The sequence below is a fragment of the Protopterus annectens genome, chromosome 16.part0, assembly GCF_019279795.1.
Source record: "Protopterus annectens isolate FY-2018-M chromosome 16.part0, PAN1.0, whole genome shotgun sequence".
Lineage (NCBI taxonomy): Eukaryota > Metazoa > Chordata > Ceratodontiformes > Protopteridae > Protopterus > Protopterus annectens.
In genome coordinates, this window is record NC_056750.1 from 619,450,224 (window position 1) to 619,469,838 (window position 19,615).

At 37.2% G+C, this 19,615-nt stretch overlaps 2 protein-coding genes across 13 annotated transcripts in view; one reads left to right on the forward strand and one right to left on the reverse strand.

Annotated features, from left to right (window-relative positions):
- The window catches only part of CIZ1 (CDKN1A interacting zinc finger protein 1), a 2,016,138-nt gene that overhangs the window by 1,663,644 nt on the left and 332,879 nt on the right, over positions 1–19,615 (reverse strand). The window lies entirely within an intron of this gene.
- Positions 1–19,615, forward strand: part of DNM1 (dynamin 1) — a 1,092,771-nt gene that overhangs the window by 496,760 nt on the left and 576,396 nt on the right. For all 11 annotated transcript variants that reach the window (XM_044058867.1, XM_044058862.1, XM_044058871.1 and 8 more), the window contains exon 7: positions 4,055–4,197. In XM_044058867.1, coding sequence (XP_043914802.1) covers positions 4,055–4,197 — 143 coding nt within the window. The remainder of the gene's footprint in view (positions 1–4,054; positions 4,198–19,615) is intronic.

The following is a 19,615-nucleotide window of genomic DNA, read 5'->3' on the forward strand; positions in this document are numbered from 1 at the left end:
ACTCCCACATTAAAATGTGTGTATACATATCTTTTTATATGACTGTTTTAAAGCTTTGTACTGTGGTGAATTGTAATATATTGCTATTATGTGATGTAATTTTTTATTGTTGTTAAAATTTTTTACATGCTTCTTGCAACAGGAAATGATGTCACAGTGCTATTGCTATATAGATGATTCTTCTTTTTAAGGTGACTGAGAAAGCGATCTATTGTATCGTGAAAGTGCTTACCCATTTTTATTTTTCCTTTTAAGTTGAATAAATTTAATAACCTACAGCTTTGGTGGCCTGGTAATTTTTTATCTGGATATTGTTTTTTGTTTAAGTGCTGTTCTTTTATCTTGGTGGTCTTTCATTGCTTTTTGACTTTCTGAGATTGCTGGGGTTCATGGCCTCCGCTATTCCCATACTGCCCTTTGCAAAGCTACACATGGGAAAGTTCCAGTGTTTTTTAAAGACAGTTTGGTCCCAGCATGCCCATCCCTTAGATGTCTTGATTCCACTTTTCCCCTGTCTGAAAAAAAGAGTTACATTGGTGGATGCAGCAACTCAGTCAGAACCATGGCCTACCTCTTCAGATACCTCTACCAGTTCAGCAACTTTTCACAGATGCCTCAGAATTGGGTTGGGGAGCAACCTTTGCTTCCAGGAAAGTTCAGGGTCTTTGGAACGCTTCTCAAAGGAAGGAACATATCAACTTCAGGGAAATGAGGACTCTGATTCTAGCTCTACAGACCTTTCACTCTCTATTCCAGCCAGGACCCCTCAAGATCCTCACAGACAATACCATGGTCCTTTGGTACATAGACAAACAGGGGGGCAAAAAATCTTATCTTCTCTGTCACTTGGCCGTCAGGGCTTGGGAATTGGCTACTGAATACGAAGTGCCTCTTCATGCTGTGTTCCTTCCCTCAGCTCAGAACTCGGTGGCATATGCATTAAGCAGATCTATGACACAATCTCACGAGTTGATGCTTTCCAGGGATGTGTTCCTGGATCTAGTTCACCGGTGGGGTACTCCAGAATTGGACCTTTTTGCCTCCCCTATGAACAGACAACTTCCTCGCTTTTGTGCAAGGGTCCCTCATCCTCAAGTGTAGAAGATGGATGCTGTATCTGTCTCATGGAAGGGGATGCTTCTATATGCATTCCCCCCTTCCCCTTAATTCAGAAAGTTCTGTTGACACTTCTACAGGAAAAATGCAAAATCTTGCTAGTGACCCTGTTTTGGCCAAGACAGCACTGGTTCCCTCTTCTTCTGCAATTATCCAAGGGTCATCACTACAAGTTACCTTACCAGATGGACCTGATCACTCAGGACAAGGGATCATTTATTCACCCCCATGGGTCAGCCCTACAGTTAACTTTGCGGATGATCAACTTTTGATCCTTTTTAGGCACCTATTTTCTAAGGACATGCTGTGGGTTTTGCAGGTGGCCAGGAAGCCCAATACTAGAAAATCTTACATTTCCAAGTGGAGAAGATTTTCCATTTGGTGCCAAAAAAGGAAAGAGAATCCCTTTGGTGCGGACATTCCCTTAGTACTTTCTTACGGGAGCTGCTCAACAGTGGTCTTTCCTATTCCTCAGTTAAACTCTATTGTTCTGCTTTGTCTGCCTGTTTGCGTTTAACTCCCTTCTTAGCTTCCAGGTTAGAAGTGAAGCTTTTTCTTAAAGGTGTCCTACATTTAAGCCCCCCCCAGGAAACCAGTTCCTCCTCCTTGGGATCTTAACTATGTGCTAAAAAAACTTACACAGGCTCCCTTTGAATCAGCAGCTTCTGCCTCTTTAAAGTTTTACACATGGAAAACTGTGCTTCTAGTAACCTTAACCTCTTCTAGAAGGGTCTCTGAGATTCAGGCATTGATGACTTCCCCTCCTTTCCTTGTTTTTCATAGTGACAGAGTATCCTTGAGAACTAATCCAACCTTCATGCCCAAAGTTGTGAATGAGTTGTCTCTTAATTAGTCCATCAAGTTGCCTGCCTTCTTCCCTTCGCCACAATACCGCAGTGAAAGGATTTTGCATACCGTGGATGTTCATAGATAACTCAGATTTTACCTTGAAAAAACTAAGTCCATTAGGAGGTCTGACCAACTGTTTGTTTCCTTTCATCGCAGGGCTCTGGTTTTGCCTGTATACAAACAAATATTTCCATATGGATCTCTAAAGCTATTGTGTTTTGCTATGAATTCCATGGGAAGTCTTTATCAGCATCTGTCATGGCCATTCCACTAGATCAGTGGCATCTTTAGGGTCCTTCCTTAAAGATCTAGATGTTCATTCCATCCTATAAGATGCCACCTAGTCATTTGTTCATACCTTTATGAAACATTACAAATTGGACACTGTTTCTTGGTCTAGGGCAGGTTTTTCCAGCGCAATCCTGCATAGATTCCTGTAAAATGCTTCCTTTTAGCTTTTCCCTACTCTGTCCTCCATCCTGGGTTCCCCTTTAGCTCTTGCACTCTCCCATATGTAAAGAATACTGCAACATTGAATAGAAGGACATAAAATATTGGCTGTAAAATCTTACCATAACCATATATGTCCTTCTCTTCTATGTTGCAGTATTCTATCCCTCCCGCCTTCCCCCTACAACTTGCTCTTTCCTGGGATGATCTCCTTTGGCTCCTTTTGGACTCCTTTCCTTATGGGGCTTTCTTATTCTGAAGATTATATGTGCGGATGTCCCTTTTATGACTGACATTGTCTGTGCCTTCATGTCACGTCCCAAGTACAGGCAGTGGCTCTAAGCTTTTGTGTACAGGCCAGATGCCGGATCGATGGGTGGAATACAACCCATATGTGAAGAATGCTGCAATGCAGAAGCGAAGGACATCTATGGTCATGTAAAATTTTACACAACTTTTTGCCTCTATATTTGTAATTGGAGTCTGTATATAGGATTGCTTATTTTAGCTTTTTCACTACTTTTTAGCTCATCCAGTTTTTGTCTATTTGCTGCTAGTGAATTAGGATTCTCCCAGTCTTTACCACCTTTCTTGATTTTCTCTAACATCTTTCACTTGCACTGTTCAGATGTTGTTTATAGATGTGCTTTCACTGGTGTGTGTGTGTGTGTGTGTATGTGTGTGTGTGTGTGTGTGTGTGTGTGTGTGTGTGTGTGTGTGTGTGAGTGTATGATATATGACTCTACCACTTGACCATTTTGAAAAAGTATATTGATGATATCAAACAGCAAGCACATTAATTCTTTCTGCATACTTCTTCATAGAGTTACTCCCATGGGAAAGTTCCCTGAAAATCTATTTACCTAAAACAAAAATAAAACAGTAACTTGTTTTTGCAGTAATTAGTTTGTTCTGGAAGTTTTTATAGTAGGGTCTGTGGCCTGTTATAAAAACCTGGACTCCACTCCTTCCTCTGTGAATAAACTCATGAATAAATGGAAAAAATGTGATATCCTGTTTTGGTAGAATTTAAAGGAACCAACCCAGATCCTTTCCTTCCCTTGTGTCATGGCATGCAGACATCTAGACGGCATCATGTAAGAGCTGCCAAAGGGTTCCATTTATTCCCTGCTCTTGGGAGTTAGTACACCTGTCTGTCAGTAGAACAGTAAATCAAGTCACATGCCCAAGTTCATGCTTAATCTCAGTGCGTCATTTTTCCGTGTTTGGTACTTCTGATTTTCATGTTTCCATACATGTGCCCCAACTTCCTTGAGCTAGCCTTGAGTGGTATATAATTTCCCAGGTGCAGGCTCTTGACATTGCAGGTTTAGTTAGAAGTCAATGTCTCAATGCAGTGTGGCATCAGTCTTCTAATGTTAAATACCCTGCAGTCTGTTATGTCATGGGATCTCAGAAAAGACTTGATGATGAGTTCCTTCTTTCACTGCAGAACATTCTCATACATCCAAGCTATGCACTTGAAAAATGTCTTTAATATCTATCCCTGGCAAACCTGCATGCCATTTTACAAACAGCACTCAGATACCACAAGGAAGGTAGGGGGTACCTGTGGGAACTGAATGTCATGGGAAAGAAGAGAGCAACAGTATAAATAATGTCTTCTTTTTTTATGCAGCAACTTACTAACCATATCCGAGACACCCTTCCGGCCCTGCGGAACAAACTACAGAGCCAGGTGTTGTCAATCGAGAAGGAAGTTGAAGAGTACAAAAACTTTCGTCCTGATGATCCTGCAAGGAAAACTAAAGCACTGCTTCAGTAAGTAACTTCTGAATACTTCCTGGGTGAACAGTGATGCATAGGAAACACAAAACTAGTCAAGAAATGCAAGGATAAGTAACACAGCTTTTATGAAAAATCCTCATTATAATAGCTAAACGGAGTAATCTTTCATTTTCATCCAGGTACATCAGAACTACATTACCTAGGACTGCAGCATATATAGTTTCTCCCTTGACCTAACTGAGAGGGCAGTATTAACTTTGTCATTAGCCTTTAAACACTTCCTGTGTTCTGAATGTAGTTGATGTTGAGAATCTATCCCCCACTCCTTCAAAGTAACTTTTGAAAATGTGTGCAGTACCTCAAGCTTAAGTTTAGCTAAACTCAGTAATATTCAGAGTCACCATAATTTAGGATAGCAACTATTCAGTAAGCTTGTGTTTCAGACACTTACAGCAGCTGTAACACAATACTCAGATGTTAAATTTTGCATAAATAAATTTAATTAGTGTTAATTTGTCATCCTGGCAGTGAATATCAGTAGATGTTATATATCAAGTGTTACTGGAAAAAAATTCTTTAGTAAAGTCCGTTTGATCAACTGACTTTTAAAACATTTTGAATGACTAATCTTCCTTTAGTCATACTGAAATATTGGTCCTTACCTTGCGTTATTAGAAGGCAGATAGTGAATGTAATTACCAACAGATTCACAGAGGTTGTGAACTGATGATACCCTTGTCTTAGCTTAAAAAAGGACTAATGTTAAGATTTTCACACTCATAAATGGTTATACTGTGTTTAATTGAAGTTACGTTTTATGACGTTTTGACCAGATGAAGCACACTGATCAAAACTTCTAAATGAAAACTAAAATATAGTGCTTCTCGGGGGGGGTACAGGCTATACTAACTTCATAGTCACACATCCATGGAAAAAAGGGAAAAGCTCACAGAAATTGGGTTATTGGTAGCATTCCATCAGAAAACACTGCAGTAGTGATTTCTAGTAAGGTTAACAGCAGAGACCTGAAGTTGATGAGTTAATTAATATGTCATGCACTTTACATTTTACCAGGAGTAGGGAAGCTCCATTAACTTGTTATATTAAATTTCCATATGGCCAGAGCTACGTGAGATCTCTGTAATTTTTACACCGTACAAGACATTGGTAAAACTATTGCATCTGGTTCTGAAAGCTATTCTTAAAATAAATACAGATGCTGGAAAATAGGCAGAGGAAGACATAATATCCCATGGAATGGACAGAAAGGACCTGTGGAATTACTTAAAGGGTCCTGGGCAAGAGAAGAGGAAGAAAAGGTAACAAGATATTCATATTAATTTCATATCATAAGTAAGGTGTTACTGTAGGAGAGATGAAGGAAATGCAGTAAGTTTGTGGGGGCGGGTAGATTTTGGTAGAGGAATATGAAATGAGAAATGAGGAGTAATGTGCAAATTTAATATTACTGAGGAGATATTAATCATAGGTAACAGAATGTACTTCAAAGTACAGTAGGGTTAAAACTAAATTAAAATCAAACTAGAAACCAAGGAAGAGGAATAATGGAATTTGAAAAGAGAAGGAATATTTGCATATGGGGATGCCTGTGCAGTTAACCAATCTTTGCATTACATTAGCTTGATGGCAGAAGGAAACAATAAACCTATCTCATATGCCTTTTTAAATACGTTAACATTCCACCTTCCCTCCTTTCACTCTTACCCCTTTTCCACCTCTCACATCATTTGTGGATTCCCTTCCACTATCCATTTTAGTTAGTCCTTTCAATCGGTCCACAAACTTCTCTGAGAAAAAGTGCTTTCAGAGATCCAGGGAGTAATTACACCCTACTGTCTATTACACTAATTCTTTGGAACCTTTACTGGTTGTCAGTTCAGTCACTTATCCTACATAAGATTCTGGTGCATGTCTGTCTTGTCCTGCATGCTACAGCTAAATACACTACATTCTCCCCCTCATAGACTCTAGTGTGTGTCTACTAGAGGTCTGGCTTGAATTGGATCTTCCTCCTTTGCCTACCAGGCCCAGCACCTTTGAAACAGTCATCTGGGACTTCTTCCTTTGCCACCCAGGTACTACATCTTTGAAACATAGTTTGTATGTGACTTTCAGAGGCATCAAAGCTCAGCAGATTTAAGAGGTACCTTAAAATGCATTTGTTTCATTTGGATTTTAATCATGTTCCAGTCTATATCTGTATGTATTATTTTGTTCTTGGTATGGTTCAATTTATATCACTGATTTTGTTTTATGTAGTATTATAAACATGAACTTGGACAGTAGGTAGGCAGTCAAAACCTTCTTGTTAATGCAGCCTTGGAAAACTTACAAAAAATGTAATTACACATGATAACCTTGATTCTGGTAAAAATATATCAGTGTACAATTTATAAATATACTTTGGTATCAAATAACTATTCCTGAAACTAAATGAATTGGATTTTATCAGTATATAAACCCTAATACTGAAATCGGTAAGACCTCCAATTTGAATAACTGGATGAGCAAACCCTACAAATATTAACCACATACCTCCATTTATTAAAATAGAAGCTTAAGCCAGCTTTGAGTTTATGAAATTATAAATTGTTTTTCTTTTATAGCTTTGTTAAAGAAACCTTGATGATGTATGGAACATAAACAGAAAGAAATGGTATAATATCTATCCAGAGACCTATAAGGCCCATGTTTCCAACCTTAGACTTAGTATTCTGTTTGTTATACTTGATATTATTATTTAGTGTTAAAACAACAAGGGTGATATCACTGTATGCAATACTGTTCCTAAGAATCCATATTTATAGGTCAACAGATGCATAACCATAAATAAATGGAAGAGGCCTGTAAGAAGGGAACTGTAAGCTAAGCTATGAAGAAAGTCAAGTTAACATTCATTCACAAGACATCTACAACAGCTGGAAAGGCCACAGAAATACCTCACTGAAAGAATCACAGGCCTAAAGCAGCTGTCCTATGCTGACCATCTAAACAAACTCCAGCTATACTCTGTGGCATATCATCTACTCCGAGGTGACATACAAGGCCATGTCAAACCCTGAGCTGTTGGACATGCTCCACTTAAAGAAATCCCAATCCCTCAGAGCCACATGCTCTAGGGATCTAAACCTTTTCATCACAATGAACAAAACATGCTGGAGGGATAGGTTCCTGACCCAGAGACTCCACATACTCTGGAATAGACTGCCCATACATGTCAAGCAGAGCGCCTCCTTGGCCCTCTTCAAAAGGAACCTTGACAATTGGATGGGAAATGGGAAATTCACCCCATGGATCACATCAGTTGCCCTGCTAGACAGGGTCCAGGGAAGTAAATATTGTGGGAAGAAATATCCAGGGAATTGTTATGGCTAGGCTTGTATAGGCCCTAGGGCCGATAGCCTAGTACCAACCTATGAACCTGAACCTATGAACCTATGAACCTATGTAATACTACAGATAAAGCAATGAAATGAGTGAAAGCAGTGAAATGATTGTTTTTTCAGATTTGTCTTGACATTAGATCAAAATATAGTGTGCTTAATAAAGCTTAAAAGTGTTTCTGTTTTTGGAATTTATATACAGAGTAAGTAAATATGGTGGCTTGAACATTTTGCTGCATAAGATAAGTTTATGTTGGATGACAGTAAGAACCATGGAGGGTGATACCAGTTCATAGTTTTAACTAGTGATGGACATTTATTGCTGTGTTGTAGTCTGTTGGCTTGCTTTAATTGAGTAAATTAAAGTGTTTGCATTCCAATCATGTAAAATGTTTAAGAACAATACATTGATGACTCTTAAATTATAAATTTGATGAACCTAGCTATTTTGTTATATGTTCCTTCAATTTAGATTTTTTTAGTATATGAGAAGCTGAACAGAACATGGGCAGTACAGAAGGGAGAGGGAATCAGAACACTGATTACAGCCTTATATGTAGTGTTAGATTTCATAAATTGCTTGGACCTATAGGTTCGAAGAAATCTTTGTGCACCATTGTAAGCTTAGCCAGTTTCCCTTTCAATAGTGATAAGCAAGCCCTGTACTTTGTGTTTGTGAGGTAAGCACACATACCATTATGGTAACTCCCGAATGGATAATAAGTCATTGGTATGGACATTAAATCTGAATTCTTCATCAACATGTGCTGCAAAACCTGATACATGGTTTATGACAATCAAATCCAATCAGGTAAATTGAAGCACAGTACTATCATGAATTATATTTTATCAGTATTCAGAAAGGGCACTGACTTTTAAATCTAGGTTTTTGCAAAATAAATTTATGCTGTAGTTTCTCAGTGGCTTGGCTTTTGTTAGGAGCGTAGCATAAGACTGTGGTATTGTCAGGTTATTATATTGTTTGTATATCTCAACTGTGAACATGGAAAATAATAATATAACCAGTGATGAGCCTTGTGGTACGCCAGGGATTATTCAGGTGGAACACTACAGGATGGGGGGATGCAGTTTAGTTATTCAAGTCAATTACTGAGTTTTGGAGCCAGCAAGAAGTGGATGGGTGTATACTGAGGCTATGCAATTAAGAGAAAACAGTACATGACTGACAATGTCAAATCCTTTGCTTAGGTCTAAGAACAGAGCTGTGGTAGACTGACTACCATTAAGAATGGAGTGTATAATTTCTGCTGTTTGAAGCAGAGCCATATCAGAACTATGGGGTTGGTCTAAAGCCATTCTGGGGTATACAGTAAGACTTCTAAATATTAAAGTGGGCAATAATTTGTTGAGTATATTTTCTAGTATGTTGTGTAATGGGGTTACATTCAATATGGTGTGAAGATAATGACAGATTTGGAATGAGATATGCTGCTTTTATGCAGTGAAAGTACAGTAAATTGTTTACAAAGTCTAGATACACAGGGTGGTTGATACATCTCTTAATTAGTGAGGTAACATTGATGTGCATAACTATTTGGTAGAATTGTTCATAATTACATAAGTAGCTATTAGGCATAAGGTCTAGAAGACCACTGAGGAGCCTAGCCCAATTTTCCAAATGCCCAGAGCACTATCTGGCTAAGTAACTTACTCAGGGTCATGCAGTAGATAAAGAGAGGCTGTGGCTATCAAATCTAGGACCATAGGAAGCAGCATGTTTAGCACTCATAGCCTTAATCCTCTATGCTAACTGCCAGCCTATGAAGGGCAATCATCTACTACAGCTATGTCAGGCTTGGGTTTTAGAAGATGCTTCAAAATAAGATGTTGGTGTCAGTTGTGGCTGCAGACCATTTATGTTACTACTGGACAGAGTAATAGCAACTCTGCTTATACTGCTTTTTTAACATACAGTTGTAAAGTACAAGCCTCCTCAAATGCACTGATATGTGGGTGTTGAATAGTCCTCCAGGGAATTGTGGAGGTAGATTATCCACTGTAACTGAGATAGGTTTGCGTTTTATGATTCAGAATTAGATACTAGGATAGTAGGTTAAATGGTATTAATTCTGTTACAGTGGTCTGTGACATCTGGTCTAAAAGTACTGGCCGAATAGCTGGACAGTGTCATACTCATCATTATCAACTGGGGGTCTATATTATATCTTCAAACACTTAAAAAAGCGAATGATGAATAGTCAACCCCATGTAAGCGAAAACTTACAATCTCGAAAGCTCAAAACAGCATTTTTTTTTTTTTGGAAAAAAAATCGTTGTTCCAAAAAAAAAAAAAAAAAAAAAAGAAAAGAAAAAAATTGAAAGAATACATAAAGGGGGGAGCTTCGCCCCCCCCACATCCCCCTACTTAAATATACCAACTTTCAGATCACACTACAGTGCCGAAAACGGCAAAGTAAGGGAAGCGGCCAAGCAAATTCTTTCCCTGGGAAAGAATTTGCTTAAAAACCGCTTCGCTATTTTGCCTTTTCGTTGTTTTAAGTTCGACCAAGATGCATTCGATAGAATGCGTCTTCGGTCATCTAATAGGAACCCTCAACTGGTTATGGATAAGGTTGGGAAGATTTATTTAACTGGATGAGATTTTGAATTCACTTCCAGGATATTTTAGACTACGATATGGTTTATATTAATGTATGATACAATATTTTTTCTACTCTAAATTACTTTTAATTTAACTTGATTTCTGGATTGCTTATACTACTGGAAACTATATTTAGTTTTATTCTCAGATGTTGTTTTCATAGCCTATCTTTCAAGTTCACTGCAGATCTTTCTACTGCTGTGATCTGTGGCAAAGATTTAAATTAGATTTTTCATTTCTCTGTGTAACCAGAGAATTTAGAGTTATAGAGAACATGGAGTAAAAACAGACTGTTTCATCTAAAGCTGTATTTAAATAGCAGAATAGTTTAATTGAAGTAGGAATCCATGCAGTACTTAAGGTTGAAGTTGTTTAGCATTCTAAATTTAATAAAGCAAACTGAATAATTGATACAACTTTTGTGACAAACACAGTACTGGAATTTTGATATTTACTGAGTAAGGTAGTAATACAACCTTTTGACAGGGTTGAGAAAGAAGTTGATCCACAAGTGCCTTTATGTCTTGGTTTGAGAACTCTTGTGGTGAGAAAGATCATTTGGATTAAAGTGATAATCAGGGAGTGAATGAGTGACTGAAGATCAAATAACTGGTTATAAGGATGCGAAAAGTCTTACATGAGGATTGTACAGCTGTATTGAGATTTCTTAGCATGAGTAGGTAAAATTTTGCTGCAGTACTAACATTATATATAATTGCATCGACTGTTCCTTTTAGATGCTGTAGGAAATTGGCATAATGGTTAAGTTATTTACCTTACAGACACAAGGTGCAAGGTTTGATTCTCACATAAGGTAATTAACTAGGCTTAAAGTGGCCCACAAGGGCAGTTACTCTAGTACTAATCTATGAGCCTATGAGCCTAAGATATAGTTAAAGTGCTTTGTAGGAGTTCGGTAGGTTTGCATAATTATGCATTGCTAAGAATCACTCAACTGCATCTGAAATTTCAAAAAAAGGAGCAAAGAAGCTTGGCCTTATAAAACACTGGAAAATGTGCAATGTAAGTTCAAGGTGTTAAAACCAGGAAGCAGCATTTCATAACGGTTTACATAAAATTACTAGCATCTGACGTACAGCACCCAATATACAGCAGATCACTGCTGTTTGTATAATGTCATGGTATATATTATTTCTCTCCTCATACCCTCATTTTTTGAATATTGTACCTCTGAGTTTATATCTCCTCTGAAAAAGGAAAATAAATGTATTTCCTTTTTCTTGAGTGTTTGCAACCTCAGCATTAGAATATTTAGCGATCAGGTTGTGAGGTACAAAGGGGTGCAGCCCCACTGCACAAATGCTATAAAGTGTACTCACGTCACATTTTTTTCTGGCGGTAATGCATCACTAGAACAAAGAAGGCTGTGTCATTATGCTGCACATTATCCCTTAGCCGTGTTTTGGACGGCAGAAGAACATTAAGGTAACAGTAGGAGAGCCAGGCTTAAATAACAGTTTTTGTTTTATTGCAAATATTTTAGTTTTGTTCCACATTGTCTTTAGTGGTATCGGTAAAACAGTACTGTAACCAGCAATCCCAGATTTGTCTGAATATCTCAATATTGTAAGAGTAGCTGTATGTGTCCTTGTTTAATATATTGACTACAAACAAGAGTTCTTTAGTAAACAAAGGGCAGATGATTTTTTGATGAGTGGAAAAAAACTGTGATTTTTTTTTTTTTTTTGGTTATCAAAAATGATAATTGTGAAGTTTTAATGTAAAAAAACAGTGACAGAAGAATGATTTTATACATATATATATATATATATATATATATATATATATAAAACATTGCTGGGAAAGAAGGACTAATTCCCTTTTGATAAAACAAATCAAAGCTGTTAAATATGACAGCAATGTTATTACTAGGAGTAAAAAGGTGTTTATTATGCCTGTTTGTTCAAGGCTTCTATTGTAGTAATTTAAGATAAATTAAAGTTGGAAATTATTTGTCTTAATGCTAAGTATTGTTTGCAATAAATATATTAACACACTTCATTATTCAGTAGGTAATTCCATATTGATATTTAATACCGCTTGACCTTTTACAGCAAAAAATCTGGACAAAGCCTGAAATGATGGGGGGCAAATAGGGACAGATTTTAAATATTGCCCTTACAAACTTAGAAAGTTGCTAGAGTAATAGGTTTTGCATTAGCATGAATTTTTCGAAGGATGTGGAGTCTTAAACTCAAATGTTTGTCATTATTTAATGACTTCAAGCCTCAGCTATTTGCCAGAAAGGGACAGATTTTAGTAGGAACACACCAAAAATATGAGGCAGAAATCTGGACATTCTGCTTAAACCTGTACAGTTGAGAGGAAGGATTTCAAATTATTTAAACTTTTCTTACTGTGATGTGACTATAGTTTTTAAATATTGTACAACTCTTATTACAATAGTGGTTAGTATACCAACTTTTTAGTGAAATCTATATGCTGAGGTTTCAGTATGACAGTAGCAATGGGAATTAGCAGTCTGATCATGTTTTATGGTTACAGTGGGTTGTTACACCTACAAATAGTTATGGGAAAAGGGAAGTGATATCAAGTTAGGGAACTTTAAATGAAGGTACCTGTGGTTTAGATGGGAATTAGCAAACAGTTCACTGCTAAGAAGATGGTCAAAGATTTGTGTGTACTCCTTAGGACCAGGAAGGGCCCAGTATAACAACACAAACAAATCAATTCAAACTTTAAACTTAAATGACTTATAGCAGGATCAGTCATTGTCCAGAATAAAAATATGTAAGGAGAGAAAACATGATTTAAAAGGAGCATTTACTACTAAAACAGACTTAATAAATGCTCAAGTAATCATCCAAACTAGAGTTTTAAATTGAAAACAGACTAGGAAAACAGTGTAGTCCTATATCATTGTTAACATGAGTCATAACAGCTTGTAGGGCAGAAATGTGATATACGGACCAAAGGAGCTGAACACTTCCTGTGTTGCTTATTGTTGATACTCAGTGGGATCAAACAAAACAAGTCCTAAAGGTGATATGCAAGTACTAGGAAGTATGGAATAACTGAGCTATAGTGCATTAAGGAAGGATGCCAAATAGTGATGTAAAAGAAGAAAACAGCATAGCAAGGCTACCTGGGTCAGTAACTGCTTTCAATAAGCAGCATTTCAGCAATCCTAACTTTGTAAGTGATAAGTACGTGACTAAAATCCTGATACTGATACAAGAACCAAGGAAACCAAAAACTGGATAAAATATTGTAAATAATTTGAAGCTGGGGAAAACGGTAAATACGATTATATTTCTTAACTGATACCGCCATCATGCAAATGTATCTGTAATTGGATGCTGGTGTTATCATTGATGTCTTTGTGAATATGGAAGGATGTGCAATGTGAGGCCTACCAGACCTAGAAAGACCATAAATAAGGTACTGTTCCACAACTCACCTGTTGCTCAAATTGAATAAAGTGGCTTGAGCAACTAAACCAAATTGCAGGTCTGAAGGTTCCTTCAGTAAGGTGGTAAAATAGAGCACAGACCCTAATATATTAGGCCATATAAAAGTTACCCAAGAGAAAAAAAAATAACAATATAAACAGAGAATGATTGGGCAACACTATATTGTTCGGAGGGGGTTTAAAACAGTCATTTGAACAGACATTTAACTTTTCTGCCAAATAATTGTCAGTGTCACATTAAAATGCTGTCACATGGGCATTGAATGATGCAGACAGACAGGGATTTCCAAGCTGTGCAGCATGTAGAAAAAGAGTAACCACAACTCACTGGCACTTTTATAGTGATGTCAGAAGGGCCTTTAAAACAGTAGGCCATTCCCTTTTGCTAGGCACCTTTCAAAGGACTATCTTTGGGAAGGACATCATAAGATGTTTTTTGTCCTACTTTTCAAACAGAACTGTCCAGGTCACTAAACCAATAGGTGTCCAGGAAGTAGTACTTCATGGGAAGGTTTTCCGAAGGCTTGTTTTGGGGCCACTTTTGTTTTTTCTTCTTTATTAACCATATACTGTATGTGAATAAGATTATTTGTCAGATTGGAAACATCTGCTAAAAATGTACAAGATTTTGTAGGACTTCAAAACTGAAGCATTAACTGTTCTGTAACAACCTTTATGACCTTCCACACAGCAGAGAAGATGACCTCCGATTCAACTATTACAGTCTCAGATCTTCAGGGTATAGCTGCTTCCCTGTTTAGTCTGCAAAAATACTTTGCATACTGTTTGACAAATAGTTCTCATTCAATCATCTTACAGAATGCATTGTTAATCAGGTCACAAAGCAGATAAGGTTCTCCTGTACATTTATAAACCTGACATGAGAGAGGCTTGAATGGCCATTGGTATCAGTTCACTTATTCCAAGACTGCAGTATTGCATACAAATCAAAGCATTAACTTGTCTTCATAATGCAAATATTTTTGAAGTTTACACCTAGCAACATGTGTATTTTCTACTTCTCATCAAGTAACTAGAAACATTACAGTATATAAGAATCACAGTGCAATCATACATTAGGTTGTGTTTTGAAGATTACTCCAAAGACAGCTTACTGAAGTTCTCCTACTTTAATAAACAGTTTGGTCAATTCTGGTATATTTCCCAACTTAGCAGTTGATCAAAGAGTTCCTGTAGGGTAGCCCTTTTCATCTCTGTTGGAATTCTTATATTTAGCATACTGTTAATGCCCAGAAATGAATACACATAAGAATCAGAACTGCTATCAGCTTGGGATAGTTTACTGTTTACAATCCTCTTGTAACAAATATTATGTGGGGCAGGCTATGATAGGTCAGGATGACAATTTTAGAGCACATGAGGGACATTTATAATGTCTAAGCCACAAGCTCCATGGCACATTACTTTTTACAATGTCAGAACTCTAATTCATTTATATTTTAGTTTCTTTCAGTTTAATTTTTCCAAGTGTTGATTTCTAATACCATGATGGGAGTGGACCCCATTCCTAAGTCGGGGTGCGATTAAAGTTCATGAAATTAGTATTGTTTCAGTCTTTGATGTTAGCCAGAAGTGCTCTTCTCAATACCCACAATGTGTCTCCAGAATTGACTCCTTCTGTAATTTATACGGAGTTACATGTATTAGTAGCATATCTAACTTTAACTGTACATTCTTTTTTATTAGACCTACTACTATTGAAACTGTCTGAATATCTTTCTTCCACATTACTCTCTTTAATGCCTGCAAATCCTGATATTCTATGACTTTATGTCTCTCAGTATGTAAGACACTGTAATTACTTGATGTAGCAATTTCAATGATCAATGCTACTTCTGTCTTTTTTCAAGCAGTACCACATCTAGTTTTCACACATCTATCTTTTGAATTATTGGTAATGCTTGATCCCATGTAATACAGACTTCATCATTCTGTATAATGCTTTGTAGTTTAAGTTTCCAATGCTCCTCAGCAATTTATATGTTGTGGTCTTTGCACAATCCCAAATGCAACAGTCTTACCCCATTATTTTGCTTTTCAGTATACAGGCCTTCTGACATGAGTGCATCACACACAGGAGCAAGGTGTGTGACTGTTTTCAGTTCCTTTTTTTTTTTTTTTTTTTTGTTACAGAGCATGCACTTGTCTGTTTGTTCCACATGTTCAGTGGACTTTGTAAACCAATGTGTGTCGTGGGCTGCTATTATTAGCATTTCATCTTTTGTTTACAATTCACCTCTCTTTAACCACTCCTGCATCAAATCTTAGTCAACATGAGGTTGTGCCAGGAGATCACTGTACTTGCCATAATATTTATAGATTTTCCAATTTTCTTTCCTTTTGATCGGATGCTTTTCTTTATATAGTTTCTTTTGATTTCTGGCATATTCAGTGGCTGTCTGAGTTTTGTCTTCTTCTGGTTTGATTTCCATTCACATTTTACACCAAAATGCTTCTGCTAAACTAAGCAAGGATGTATATCTTAGAGTTCTTTTTCTCGTGTTTTAAAACTTTTAGTATGTTTGGATCTGGTGAGGTCAGCAGATATATATATATATATATATATATATATATATATATATATATATAAAAATATATAAATATATATATATATATATATATGGGTCTACTTGATATGACCGAAATTTCAAAATGTTGACTTTCATATGGCCGAGACCATATGATCGACATTTGAAATCTCGACCATACAAGTAAAACACAAACACAAACTTACCTTAATGCTGCTAGCAGGGGGGCTTCGCCCCCTGAACCCCCTGTGGGGGGCTCCGCCCCCAAACCACCCGTAACTTAAATATACCAACTCCGAGATCACACTACAGTGTGGAAGTGGAAATCTTTCCATTCCCCACTGTAGCGTGATGCCAGTTCCCCATGGTCGACATTTCAAATGTCAATCATATGGTCTCGGCCATATAAATGTCGACATTTTGAAATGTTGACCATTAGAATGGGACTCATATATATATATATATATATATATATATATATATATATATATACACACACACACACACACACACACACACACACACACACACACACACACAGTCCCAAGATTGCAGATCAGTATGTGTAATCAATTTCTAGGAAGCCCATACCTCCTTCAGAGCAAGGAATATGTAATCTTGGTATACACTAATTTTTATATGTCATTTGATAAGGATGAAGCATCTTTCCTGTTTTCCTGTCCAACTGATCCAAGACATTTTGGGGTCAGACAATCATCCCAAAACTGTAAGTTAGAACAGGAAGAGCAAACTGGCTTATAGCTTGGACTATATTCCTAGATGCCAAGGCAATATTCACTATTAGCTTTAGTCTTCTGAATTATTATTTATTAAGTTTTATTCTAATTTGTTCATGTTTTATTGGTGGTCCTTTATGTATACCCATATATTTATAGACTCCTGCTCAAGTTCTTTTATATTACATTCCTGTCCTAGATTAATATTTTAAATGTTGTTTTTGCACATTTATCAAGACCAAATGACATTCCTATATCATTTCAGAAAGTTTTAACCATTTGTAGTTGTGTTTTCAACACCTTATCTGATGAAGTATACAATGTTAAGTCATCCACAAAAAGTAGATGAGATGTATTTAAACAATGTTGGTTTCTGGGATCTAAATTGTAAATCTGTTTAGTACATAGCTTAATGGTTTAAGGGCAAGACAAAAAGCAGTGGTGACAGAGAATCACCTGCAATACCCCCTTTTGAATTTTTATCCCTTGGATAATAATTTGCCCTCTGCATTGACTCATCTTCAAAGTGGTATGCCACTGTTTTATGGTCACAGTAATGCAATTGATCAATGTAGGGTGTTATCTTATTTATCTGTAAGCACTCTTTTATCCATGAATGTGGAATGCTCTCAAATGCTTCTCATAACCTGCCAATGCCTTACTTAGATGTTTACCCTTTTTACAATTCTCTATTATGGCCTTACTTAGCAACAAATGATACTTTGGTCCCTATGACCTTCTACTACCCTTTTGTTCTATTGCCATAATTGATTTTTTTTCCTAAATGACTATAATGTCTGTCTGCATCACCTCCAGTGTATAGTGTGCATACTGTCGGGGGGCAAATTATCAGTGTATAGTTTTTAGGATGACTTGCAGGTTCTCTCTTAAGGGGGAGTATTGTTTTAACCAGTCTGGTGTCTGTTTGGGATGTACATATGAATAATTTTTACTCAGGGCTAAATCTTTGTGTAAAAATTATATTGTTTTCAGGCTGAAGTTGGGTACTGCATCTAGGCATGGGGTTTTCTGTTTAGGAATTTTTCTTATTTTTTTCTTCTGTGTGTCTTTTTTGATGTGAATTTGCATTCAGATTTTACTCAGTAATTGTTTCAGATGGAACCGTGATACATTTTTATATTAGATACATTATATCTCAAAGAACTTAATAATGAGTTAAATTTGAGATTTTTATTATGCGCTATTTTTGTTGATCTTTCTTTAAATTACTGATTAGTTCTGGTATCATTATAGTGATGTTTGGTTGAGTTAAAGTTATAAGGACATTTATCCCTTCCTGTTTATGTTTGTGATTTTATATAATATCTTGAAGACATAATGCCAAGGTACAATTTTTTTTGTGGAAAAAGTAAATAAATAAAGATTTTTGGCAGGTTCAGAGAGATTCTGTCCACTCAAACTAATTGGCTAAAGTGGGTTATTCAGTTAGCAAGATGGAAGAACTCTCCAATTCAGTGACAAGGTAAAGCCACAGAGAGAAACACCTCATTAGTGGCTAATTACCAAGTGTCTGAATCTTTCATTACTCTGGTGATCTTCCTACCAGCCCACTCATCACAGATGTATAGGTACCTTCTGACCTGCACATGTTCATATGGATACCATGTACATGCACACACACACACACACACACACACACACACACACACACACACACACACTCACTCACTCACATGCATCCCACCGACACACACAAATCCATGTACCCACCAATGTGCACATGCTGACATGCTCACACTCACAGAACTGCTCTCTCAAACACCCATACACCCTCACTCCTTTATGTATGTGCACGCATGTGTGCACGTGCGCACACACACACATATCCCATGACACACACATACCCATATACCCACGAACATGCATTTACTGACATTCTAACACTCACATAACTGCTCTCTCACACACCCATACACACTCTGTCCTTTACATGCACACCATATATCCATTCAGCTGCATTCATACCCTTACCAACATAAACACATGCTTGCATACCCATCTCTGATACACTTATGTGTAGTTCTGCTATGAAACAACCAGTCCCACAGAGAGAAATGTGTTTACACTTTCAAAAGATGGCATGCATGCTTTCACCCTTGTAAAAATAACTCTGCAGAATGATTCAAGAATGTCTCTGTTGATTTAACACAGAGCTGCCACACTTCTGGGGAGGAGAACACAATTAGCTCTTCCAGCAGACTGCCACATTTACATGTGGCTTTCCTAGTGAGACTTGTCCACCCTGTGGCCACTCCCACTAAAACACCACAGTGGGAGACTGAACTTTGAACTCCTCAGACTAACTGCAATGCAGAAACCTGTAGAGTTTAAGCTTCCATATCACGGTAAGCCTTTCTGATTCTTGGGATTTAGTTTAGTGAAGCACTGTGACTCCAGTTGCCCTCTTTATTTTTGAATTTTGTCTGAAGAAAAAAGTTGCATTTTTTTGTAAGATCTCTGTACAACCCTGTGACGCCCCTGCACTAGCCCAGTAATTAAAGCACCTCAATCCTCACCACTGGCAACAGTGAGGGATGCACACAATCGGAGGATGACAAGTACACACAATAAAGTACAGTTTCTCTTAAGAGCCCACAGGGATCACAGTCAGTCTGGGAGATGGTTTCTCCCTCTTTCTCCAGATACCCAATAAGACTCTCCAC